Source organism: Acanthochromis polyacanthus, chromosome 16 (assembly GCF_021347895.1).
Source record: "Acanthochromis polyacanthus isolate Apoly-LR-REF ecotype Palm Island chromosome 16, KAUST_Apoly_ChrSc, whole genome shotgun sequence".
In the NCBI taxonomy this organism is placed as follows: domain Eukaryota; kingdom Metazoa; phylum Chordata; class Actinopteri; family Pomacentridae; genus Acanthochromis; species Acanthochromis polyacanthus.
Genome location: NC_067128.1, coordinates 30,057,076 through 30,069,491, shown reverse-complemented (window position 1 = coordinate 30,069,491; position 12,416 = coordinate 30,057,076). Strand labels below are relative to the sequence as shown.

The following is a 12,416-nucleotide window of genomic DNA, read 5'->3' as shown; positions in this document are numbered from 1 at the left end:
TGAGAGGTGTCCTTGTGTTGGCAGAGAAAGAGAGACCCCCTGCTGGACTAAGGGGGTTGGGTCTAAGTGCTCCCACTGCAGCTCATCACTCTTCTCTCCAAAGCTTCCTCTTCATCTCCTACAAACCAACCCCCATCTTTAAGGAAGCAGAGCTGTGTCCCTGGCTCCTGACTACCACCATCTGTCTAACAGGCTGTATGTGTGTGATTGTTCGGGCCAGGCTCTTGGTACGGGGCCAGTCTGTGTGAGGCCCCTTCAGATTAGACAGCGCTGTGCAGGTCGAGCCCCGACGGAAGCTGAGACGATGGATGGATGTCACTCATCGACCCTCTGAAAGCCCCACAAGACCTTCATGTTTGCCTCTCTGAACTGTCTCAAAGTCTTTCTCTCTCTGAGCAGCAAGACATTTTTTGCCTTGCAAGTAGAAAGCCTGCTGTGGTTAAAACCTGCTTAGGGTTCTTGCAACTAAACCAGCACAGTAACGGTGGAAGAAAGACTGTGATCATGATTAAAGAACTACTTTGTGAAGGTAGAAGAAGGTCGAGGTCTTGGTGGCAAGAAAACCAAATCACAGTGGAATCTGATGCTTTGCTGGCCCAAGCACATCTCTGAAAGCTGAACTTCACACTACATCTGCCTTTGCTTTCAAGGATACAGTCAATCAAGTCTTTTTATAGATCTGACATGCACAGCATTCAGTCGCTTTTATGATAATGCTCCTCAAGCATTCATTCAGACATACACATGACACTGATACAGAGCCATGGTAATATTTTCCAAGTGTATAAGATTAGACAACACATCAAAGTTCAAGGTGCTACTAAATAATAAAAGACTAAACTTAAATTGATGGCAAGCTGATCAAACTGTCCAGACAACTCTGGAAACCTCAAAATCCAATTTTACTTCTCGATGAAAGTGAATAAATGTTACTAGATCTGATCTAGTAAGATTGGTGTCAAAAAATTTTACAGAAAAAAGACTAGGGTCCTCATTTAGGCACACCAGCTAGCTAACATGCTCAGATCATCTGTGCGTGTCTGGAGAGTTTTTTTTTTTTTTTTTTTTATCCTCATGGCTACAAGAAGTTGCTTTTCAGGAACAAGTGGACATGGGTCATCTTAGGGCTTCCTCTTCAGTCAAACCAACACTCCACAAGCACTTTAGCTTCATGCAGCCACTGACCTGGTCTGTGAAGGTGAGAGAGCAGACAGAGTATGAAGCCAATGAGTGCAACTATCTGAATCCTTTGAATAAAAGATTGCCCACGAGTGTGCACCTTTATCCACCTTTGAATAACACTTCGCCTCTTCTCGCTGTTCTGAACAGCTTTGAACACTTTTGCCTACAGCAACAACACACTGTACAAACCATGTTCCAGCCTGGCGCCATTTTTCTGGTCTGTTCAGCCTTTTTGTTTGATCCATGTTCTGCAAATGAATGGCTGGTGAGATTATCAAGGAATTGGTTATGGCTATTAATGGCAGAGGGTGGTTCCTACGGATTTGATGACCCCTTGATTTTTCCTAGTAAGACCTAATTTGCTGCTAACATTCTGGTTCAGAATAAGAGCACATTCATGTTCCTTGAAGTGCTGGCCCTGGACTTTAATCACTAGGCCTTTTTGCGGTAACCCCAACTGTCTCAGGTTGGACGCCTCCTCCCCTGATCATCATCAGGACAAACTCCTATTTTTGCTGCTAAGGCTACTTTTAAGTCACCATTTATAGCAATCCTACAGCATGCAATGTAAAGAGCATTGCAGACTCACAGAACCACATGCACTGACTTTCAGTCTTGTAAAAAAAAATTTTTAAATAAACCACAGCAAATCCTCTGTGACACTGCAGGTGGATTCACCCTCCTTTTTAAACAGGGTGCACTTTTCTGTGTGTTTTCTTTCGGGATGAAAAATGTGCAGTGTTTCCTGGCTCATGACTAAGGAAAGAACTGACAAACAGGAGGTGGTTTGAGGTCTGTGAACTGGCACTCTGCTGAATCACTGCTCTGCCCTCTTCTTTTTTTTCTGGAGTAGAAATCAGAGAGGGCAAAACTGGCAGATGATCTATCACCTTCGGGATTTGTCCCCACAGTGGTCTTGAATCAATACTTCCAGACAGTCAGAATATTTCCACACTGGACAAGAAGACAGTAAATTATTGGAGTGACTCTGATCAGTAATTTGATTGAAGCTGATCTAAACAGGGTTTCTGCTGTAATTTAGGGGCATTCTGATGTGCAGTACAGTACCATCAGATTATCAGTATCAGCCTCTTACACAGGAGAATAAAGTCAACGTGTTGTTCACCAACAACTAGCTGACAGCAGTCAGATGTGATCATGGCAGGGAGGCCTGAGTCACATCTTTATGCACAGAGGCACAATATGGAGATCATTTCTGTTTGTCATGGTGATAACAGCTTCTCTCCAGTGGAGGGCTCTCTTTGAAATTCCTCTCCCTGCCTTGTATCTGTGGCATGCCGACTCTTATGAATCTGCCTTTGTTTTACACTCACAAGAAATATGATGTAGGGAAACAACACGGGCATCGTGCTCCTCTGCCTGCCGACTGGCCCTGGAGGACAGCATCGCTCAGATAAAGCGGGATTGTTTTGTTCGCATGATGTGATGGCCAACAAAGCCCGTTGATGAAACTGGCTGCCCCTGTTCGAGCCCACAATCACATTAGATATAGATGATGTCACTCACTCGCGCCGGCCCCGGCTACTCCAGGGGCAGCAAGGCTATGAGAGAGGGATGATGGAGGTGGTGGGGGAGGTGGTCTTTGTTTCACATTTCATCTGCACTAACCGCCCCCCTCTTTCTCCAGCGGCAGCCAAGGCCCTTCTGATTTGCCCTTTGTTACACGTAGGTGGCGGCCTCCAGTAGCTGCCGGAGGAATACTACTCGACCGCAGCCAGACAGCCAAGTGTCAGTCGTGCGTTGCTAAAGTACATGTTGCAGAGCTAAAGGCTGCTGCTCTGAGATGACACAGACCAGTGGGGGCTGAGCAGACTCAGCCCTCCTCCCTGTTAGCATCCGAGAGAAGACAGCGCTCAGACTGGAGGCAAGGGATGCGTCAGCAGACTTCAGTCACTGACCGTAAAGCAAAGGGTGACACACCTTAAAAAAGGTAAAGGTAATTTGATGTTACTCATCACAATTCAGAGGTACATTTACACAGTTGTAGTTATTAGTTGCTTCAGAAATACTGTATATAGACATATAAAACAATATATTATAGCTACAGCATTTTCTTTACATTTTCTTGACATAAAAGAATACCTCAGTAATATCAGTTTTGGGTTATCTGGGTTCTGCATAACAAACCAATATTCACATATACTGAATGATCTTCCCTGACATTTTTTTCCTCAAAATGATTAATTAATGAAGATTAAATTATAAAAAGTAACAGTTATTTGCATTTCCACAGCATATGATTACACATCCTATTTGTTGTTGAATTTGTTGGAACTATTTTCAGTGTCCATTGTGACAGAATAAAGCCCATTTATTCACCATGTGTTATGTTGCCATTCAAATGAAACGATAAAAAAATATGTCAAATGTTGTCAAATTGAGCAGGGATGGACAAAGGGAAGGAGGCTTAGTTAAAACCTCAACGGGAGTAACTCTCTCTCTGGCACATTAAAGAGACAGTCATTGAAAGATGTTACTTTCCACACTCCATCTCACACCTGAAACACACAGCAGCTCATGCATTATTCATACGCGCAGCCACTGAATGAAAGGGATGCTGCTTTGAGCACAGAGGAGCCGTTCCCTGCAGTCATTCTTTGAGTTAAGGAGGGGGAAAGAAAAAAAAAATTGCTCCTTTTTACATAAGACGACAATCTGACGGTGAATTCCTATTCAACGAGCATGGCGACAAAGTCGTTTGACAGGCGTTACTTTATTAATGCACGCTAGCCCCAGCGAGGAGCCACAGCTCAACAGTATATGTGGGATGTGCCCCAGTTTTTACAGCAGCACATGTATGTAGGAATATGTGTGTGTGACATCAGTACGGCGCTTTCATCGTGTGTTCGGTGTAGGAGCTCTGAAGAGGATCAGTTTAAAGTGACAGTGTGAGAGCTGAGGTGAGCAAGACTGAGGCGTGTTGCTGAACCTGATGAGCGCTGAGGCAGAGGTGGCGTTAATCACGGCATAAAGTGCTCCGTGCTGCCGACACAGGCGGCGGTGGCAGCTGACAGGTGCTAATTGGCAATCAGAGCCCTATAGGCTCAATAATGCACTTAGTCACACCTTTTCACTGAGGCATTCTCCTGCAGCAAACGATGGATCAAATTTAGACACTATTGTACTGCCATTCATCACATGACAGTAAAATAGACGATATGTATGGAAAGAAAACAAAATATTCTAGAAAAACAATCACAAAATCAACTGTGATTTTAGAGATGAGATGTGGTGAATTATTAAAAAAAAGCAGCAGATGGAGTTCAGGTCAGATTTTTGGACATTTGTCCGTCCAATGGGAGACCTGCAGGCTCCACCTGTTCAAAGAGATGAATCCAAATCAAATTACTACTTCTAATTTCGCACTCTCAAAATATTTGATTAGAAAATCTAAATGCTTTGTACACTAGTAATAAGTTACCACCTCAATAATAACACATAAAACATTGCTGCCATAACAGGAGCTTGCCTTTTTGCAAGTTATTCTAAAAATTGAATTCCTTTAAAGATTGCTACTCACAAGATTACTGAAACTAAACAGATTGGACCTCTAAGGGATAATTCCAGTTTTTTTCAGCCTGACATAACTACAATAGGGTTCTAGTTTAAATAAACATTCTAGTAAAAGAGCTCCATGTTTACTGTTCTGTTTTGCTATCTCACTCTCACCACAAACACTCACAGGGACATACAGGATAGTCAGGCCTCCTTTGCATCATTTGTCACCCCTGTCTTTGCCTATGCAATAATGTTGTTGGCAGTAGTCTTGTTTCTGTTGTGATAAATCTGTCTAATTACCCACTCTGCTATGTTCTGTCTTGGTCACACTGTAGTTAAAATGTTGCTGTGGACAAAGGTTTTGCCATATTAACAAATGTAGTGTGCAGGTACTTGCTATTTTTGAAATGTACCACCAAAAAAAAAACATCAATCATGTTATTTTACATGTCAAATCTTTCTTTTATGCTTTTTGTGTGATAAAAATACAGTTAGCATGGCCTAAAGCAGTAGTTTTTTGTATGAGGCAAGAGAGGATACCCTGTTTAGTGCTGTTTTTGCATTTGTGTCAAAGTTTTAGTGCTGCATTGTCTTAAAGTCAGCAGCCTTTGCACCCCTGCGGGGGAAACCTGTCAGAGCAACAGCGTGCTTGATGGACCTACCTCTTCAGGAAGGCTAACGACCAAGCCATTCTCCGCCTGGACCACCAGCGCCTGGAGGAAATACTCGCTGCAGGCGGCCAGCACGGCCCGGTGCCCTCGGAACTCCTTGCCCTCCACCAAGACAGTCACATCGCACAGGATATCCTGCTTCCGCTGGTCGTTGAGGCAGAGGAGGATATTGGTACAATGAACCGTCGACTCATACACATACATGGGGGCTTCAGGCTTCTCATCCACGGACATTCCGCTCACGCCCTGGAAATAGAAGCACAACAGAGGGGGGTCAGCTTACAGCCGAGCCCAGCGAGCACATACCGCAGGGCTGACATCAGCCCCGGCGGTCTGCTGCAGCCAACCTCATGATTCAACACATACAAGCCCGGCTGACTGCTGCTTCACGTGCTCACTCGCTCTTTAACATTTAAAAGCCAGTGAAATGTTGTAGTGAATGCGTATGCACAAAATATCCAGATAAGTCACAGAAGTATTCCCCACGATTCTGCCTTTCACTTCAACTCACAAAACAAAGCTACACCAAGGAGCCAATTACATTTCATTTGACGGTAGATGCAAGTCCAGGGTGAAGTGTGCTGTCTTTTTTCATCTAGAGGTCCACATGTGTTTGTAATCTAAGACTAACTCACTGTATAGGCATGTTGAGCAGCAAAAAAACATCATCTGAAAGAGGGTGAGATTAGAAGTGCTGGAGTGACTTCTTCCTTGGATGTAGAATCAGAAAGACATCAAAAAGACAGATTCATAGGCATTGCAACAGAAACAAAAGCAGAAATACTGCTAAATATGGGCACAAAACATGTTTTGACCCAAAAATAAAGACAATTTCCCACTAGGAGACCATTTGACCCCTCCATTTTATATTTTAGTACTGTTCCTGCTCCCATTAAGCACATATCTATTTAAGATAATGCACTGTGTGGGCATAATATCAACTAAAAAATGAAAGAAATAGCTCTTCAGTTTGGTAAATGTACATATTATCAAACTGCATTACTAAATCATGTTAATCATTGACCTCAGAGGTCGACAGACATGCTAGCTGTTTCCATTTGCTTACAGCTTTTATGCTAAGCTAGGATAACCACATCCATTTCTCACAGACATTAGATTTAAATCTTCTATTCTTACTTTTAAACGGTAGAACACACAGTGCACCCCAAAGACTTTAAGGTAACTAAAACTGAGATTAGAGCTAAGAAAGAGTCAAAATCCTTGTTTGTTTACACATTCTTAGCCAAGGTAACTAATTCTGATTCTGATTAATACAGGGCAGCACAGCAGGCCAGGATCCACTGCAACACGCTTTTTATTGTGCATTTAATCAAACTACCACTAACAAGGAAAACATTGCAAAATGTCCCAGATCCTCAGAACAGTCAGCTTCTGAACCCAACTGATTAACGGATTATTGAAGTTAAAGGGACACTTGTAAGAGCAGCTACAGGACAATGCTGTTTCTGAGCAACAACAGCACACTGCAAATATATTCTCAGTTGCATAAAAGTGAATAACGTCAAATAAATAATGTGCTCCGGCTTTGCTGCCTGGCTAGACTTACAGTAAGTCACTCCACACTCACATCCCAAGAAGTTCAGCGCGGGGAACATAACAGCACGTGCCGCTGTGGAACAGTTTTTCTGCCAAACGTTCCACTCTGCTAAGGCTGCCCTGCCTTGACAGACACACAACTATCTCTCCTCACATGCACATGCACAACTTGCTCAAAGGGCCTTTATATTAGATGATACTCTGTGCCAAGATGCCTCACTGCTATATGTGGGCTTTTGTTTACAAGTTAGAAATTAATTTCTCGACTCTCTATCATGTGCTGACACAACACCACACCGATTCAAGCTATCCAGCAGACATCTGCTACATTTGCTCTCCTGAACTCTCAGAGTCTGCTGTGTTTGTCTGCGGCCTCAAACCAGACGTGGTCTTGGATGTAGGAGTTAAGACGCCCATAATAATAAGTAGAATAATGAACTTGCTTGAATGTGGGCTATTCCACTGAATGATATCAGAATGACTGCCTGGCATGAGGTGACTTTGTCCTTTTGTCCTAGTTTCACACTGCTCCAAATTAGATTTCCCCAGAAAAGTTCCCGTCAGTGTGTTTTTTTTTAAAAGTTGAGACAAGCTATCAGACAAATGTAAAAGGTCTAGAAAATGTGATTACAGAGAGAAATGTCTTCATTCTGTGGGGAACTGTTCTAATTAAATCTCGTTTTTATACGATTGGAGAGAAAATAATATCATATGCTGGATGTTTACATGTTGTAAACTCTGAAGTGCATTTGTTTTACAGCTTGTGAGTCACGAGTGTCCTTATATATGGAACTGCTTATTGAATGGAACTTTTGCTCCTATTTTAAAACATGTTATGTATGTAATAATGACCACATAACCATATAAACCAGAGGAAGCTCTCACTGACTCATACTGCTATACATAAAAATGCTCAGCAAGAGGAGAAGTGTTACAGAAAATGAGGAAGTACAGTTAGCAACTCTGAGGTGATTACAGACTCAGAAGCACAACACAGCGATGAGTACCTTCATTTGGACCTTTTGGTAGAGCAGACTCTGAACATTAGATGGGTTTCCATCAACAAACTGTAACTAAATTTCGAGAAAATTGGCACAAAAAAAGCCAATTAATGCCCGTTTTCATCCACAACCATCATCCTCCAGCAGTAGGAGGTGATTTGTTGAGATAAACAGCTGTTGGCGCTTTATCAATAAACCCCTGCAGAAGAAGAAACTGGAGTCAGATTATATCATTAAAGGATCTAATGTCAAACCTCAAATAGGGGGGGAAAAAAACGTGTAGAAAACATGAAAGAAATACAACATTCATTCATAGGATGGTTTCTTCATTGCCCTGCATAGAGTTGATCCTTTATCATCTCTCTAGTGGAGCTTCAGTGGATGTGAAAGTCACACATTTTATGCACGTGAGCATTTACTCAGCAGGTCTGTTTCCTTTGCAAGTCACTGCCTTTTATTGTTATTGATACACTGACTTTTCTACCTCTTAGCCAAGCATAAAAACCTTTTGTAAAATTAACTAAATTTGCAGTATTTCCAGGTTTTAATCAATAGTTCGACCTGTCCACTTAGGGCTTTGAGTGCAAATTGAAGGTAAGCACTAAATGACACATGCAAACAAAAAGAAAATATTCAATAAGACCCTGGTTAATGTGTCACTGCTGAAAAAAAAAAAAAAATCACACTCTACAAACGAGTGCAGCTTTTTAAAAAAAAACCTGCATCAAATACTTGGCACCATGTGGTTTTGTCCGGAGCGTTAGTTTCATCAGGATATAGTGGAGTGACAGCACAGAAGGCGTGAATGAAACTAGTAAATGCCACCTGTTCAAAGATGATTCCCCTGAGAAAGATGCAACACTCAGAAACACAGCAGAAAGTCCTTATATAAGACGGTTCCCAAGGGAACTTCTCTGACTCCACTCAAATGGGCAAATGTGCAAAGAATAGGAAGAGACATTTCAAAAAGATTATACATAGATGTACAGGGCGATCACCAGAGTGGCAGCTTCTCGCTGTGACTGGATGAAGTGAGAATCCAGAATACAGCACAGAGATTTAAACTGTATCTTGCATGTAGCAAAAATTGGTTGCACAACTTCCTGCTTCATTTAATCGGGTATATTATTAGGACTGAGCTTGTAGTGTTTATTACTCCGAGGCAGAGTTATGTGGCGATCGGTGTATGTTTGTCCTTCTGTAAATCTGTCTGTGCACAACATTACTCAAAAACGGATTTGGATGAAATTTTCAGGGAAGGGCAGAAATGACACCAGGACCACCTCTTCACATTTTGGCAGTGATGTGGCTAATAGTCTGGATACACGGATTTGTTAAGGATTTCTGTATCATTGTGAGATAGCGGCACGGCGTCACTGTAACTACGACAACAAGTGAACACTACGTCAGCTGCCTGCCGCCCGTAGCATTGTGATACTACAACAAATTCACCGCTGCGGACTTATCGGGACTTATCCACTGGAAATGATACAAGGAACAACTGATTAAATTGTGGGAGTGTTTCTGAGTCCCATCAATTCCCGCCGCCCGCTACACATTTAGGTCACGCAATTCAGTATCGGTACATAACGCACACATGCACAAGAAACGCCTGTGCTCAGTGTAAGGTGATTTTGTTTGTGGGTTCATCTGTATTAAATGGCCACATTCTCTGTTGCTGTGATTTCTGATCATTAACCACTAACAAAAAAAATGCTGCCTTTCTACAAACATATGCTACATTTCTGACAATGCCACACTGGAGAATGAACAGCCTTGGCGGGGTACTGTGCTGTCTGAGTAATTTTCTTGTTTATTATGCAACTGGTGATCCCTGACAGATTTCACTAAGTCACTCTGCCTCCACTGTGCAGAGATGTTCGTATCCTACTGGATGGCAACTTTATTACTTCCTTAGAAACCCAGAAACCAGCCAGTATTCTAGAAAGTGTGTTTTTTTTTTTATTAAAAGGGCAAGAAAATCCTCAAGTTCCAGGCTCTGAAATATTAATAATCACAATTTTCTTTATATATATATATATGATATTAAACTAGATATCTTTAGATCTTAGACTGTTGGTTTGACAAAAGAAAATAGATGTTTTTACTGTTCTATACCCTAAATGCTGCATCAGTTATAAATGAATTGCACCTTATGTGAATCACATTCTTAATTATTAACTCTTAATGCAAAAAGTTGACATACAGTGAATATGGTGGGTTCCGGGTGCTCCAGCATTGCCTTGAGTCAGCTGAGACTAACTCCACAAGCTGCTTTCAGTCTTGCTAAGGCTTAAATTCTTGCAGCGAGAGTCTGGAAAACATCTGGAAAACATCCACTGACAGTGAGTAGAGCTGAGAGCCAGACCAATCAGCCAAGTGTGGTGTGAAGTGTTCTAGCTGATGATGTAGCTTGTCACCTTTTAAAATGTCAGGAGCATGTCTCAGCCAGGTATCGCAGATGAAACATGCAAATGACTCAGCAACAGTGTGACCCGTTTTTGACCTCAGGTTTATGATGAAAAGGATTTTGCTTTGAAACATGTCTGAACATGAATCAGCACCAGAGACTAATCGCAGCCTGGGGATCTGTGCTTTTGTCCAATCAGGTGCAAAAGGCGATCGTCTTGATGTCTTAGCAGAGGACAGCACTTGTCAGTCATCTACTATCTAGTGTAAAGCCTCCTAGAAATGACGTCTGAGAGGAGCAAATGTGTACTAAGCAGAGACCACAATGAGGGAAGTGAAAACTGTGAGCTGGTTTTGCAAGAAATCTTTGCATTTATGTCTTCATGTAGACTCAGTTGTTTACCCGTGACAGAGCTGTAGTAATGATTTGACAGGAGTAATGCATTGCTACAACACACAGTGAGGTGAGGGGTCTGTTGTGGAACAAATACATCAGCCCAGACTGTGGTTCTGGCTGGTCCGACTGTTGTATAGTTTGCTTATTTCCACCAAACATTTCTCAGTTGGTTTCCCAGGATAATGACCTGTCTTCCAAGAATAATGTTTCCAGATGCGGTTGCAAGGTTCAGAGCAATCTAAACATGCTATTTCTACCCTGGAATGCACATTCGCTTCACTTGAACTTCAGATGGTTTGTTGCAGTGGGAGGAAAATGCAAGGATGACACAAACACAAGGCGCGCACACACAAACATGGTGCAAGCATAGCTACACACACAGACACACACAGCCAGACACACACACACCACAAAATAGCAGGTTGTGGCAGAATTCTGATTAGAAGTGCTGATGGATGCAAAAGATTTCTTTTTTTCTTTTTTCACTCGCAGGGTCAGTTGTTGACGGCAGCTCTTTCTGCCACACAAATTCTGATGCTGCCAACCTTTTCTTGGTGAGTTGTGAACATTCCTGTGCAGATTGCAGATCAAAAGCACAGCATGGTGGTGATAAGTACGCTCCAGCACCGGTCAGAGCTGACTTCAGGGCTTACCGCTGGCTGCTCCTGGAGCGAGCCTGCTGATCTGAGGGAGGCTGATGAAGAATGTGGCTTGAGACCCGTTAGCTCTGCACTCCCCATTATGGCAATTACGGCTCGTAGAGCTTCGGTGCGCCGCTTAAAGCGTGTGTGCACAGCAGCCCACACACCGCTGTACTGTACATAAGGTGCAGAAGAATAGGCTGCAGGTAACTTCCTGTACACAGCAAGGTCTTTTATTATGTTCAGCACTGAGTGTACCTGTTGTTCTCCAGTCTTCTACCTATAGCTATACTATACAAATGTTAATGTATGAGTCATGTGTAATCCACCTATTCAACTGTGGTGCAATGCTGCACAAAAGATTACACCATATCAGTCTCAGTGAGAAGCTGTAGTTAGGATGGGGTTAGCTTAGCTTAGCATAGTGTAAGTTGGGAGAAACAACTAGCTGAACGTACCACTGATGCTAAATGATAAACACAAGGCATTTCCTGTTTTTAATCTGTCCATGAGCAAAAGTAAATATGATCATTTTTATTTTTTTGTAGAGTTAAGTGCTCAGCACTGATGCTAAGCTAGGCTAATCACCTCCTAATTATTTGAATACATATATTCATATAATTCTATAATTTCCTAGAGCCAAAAGTGACAACTTCCAATTGCTTCTAAATCAAATTCTAATTCTTGCTGTATTAATCCTTACCCCTCAAACACTTAACAGCAAACTCCATATATTTTAGAAGCTGGAACAAGTTAATGTTTGTGTTTTTGCTTAATAAAGTACTTACAGCAACTATGAATCTGTTATCAGAATTGTTGTCAATTAATGTTATGTTGACTAGCTGGTTCATTAGTGAAGTGTTTCAGCGCTAAAACAACCGCTTGAAGCTGTAAGGAGATAACGGCAAGTGTTTTAGTAGCAGCAGTTACTTCAGGCTTACTGCCACATTATTTCCTCCATCACACACACACACCACAAATTATGAGCCATGCTTTCCACTTTTTTTTTCTTCATTCAGCAGGTCACAAGTGTCACAGA

At 42.1% G+C, this 12,416-nt stretch overlaps 1 protein-coding gene across 1 annotated transcript in view; it reads right to left on the bottom strand.

Moving 5' to 3' along the window:
- bach2b (BTB and CNC homology 1, basic leucine zipper transcription factor 2b) overlaps positions 1-12,416 on the bottom strand; it is a 106,822-nt gene that overhangs the window by 28,770 nt on the left and 65,636 nt on the right. Inside the window, 1 exon segment of the mRNA XM_022211615.2 lies at positions 5,364-5,618. Within this exon segment, the coding sequence (XP_022067307.2) occupies positions 5,364-5,618 (255 nt within the window).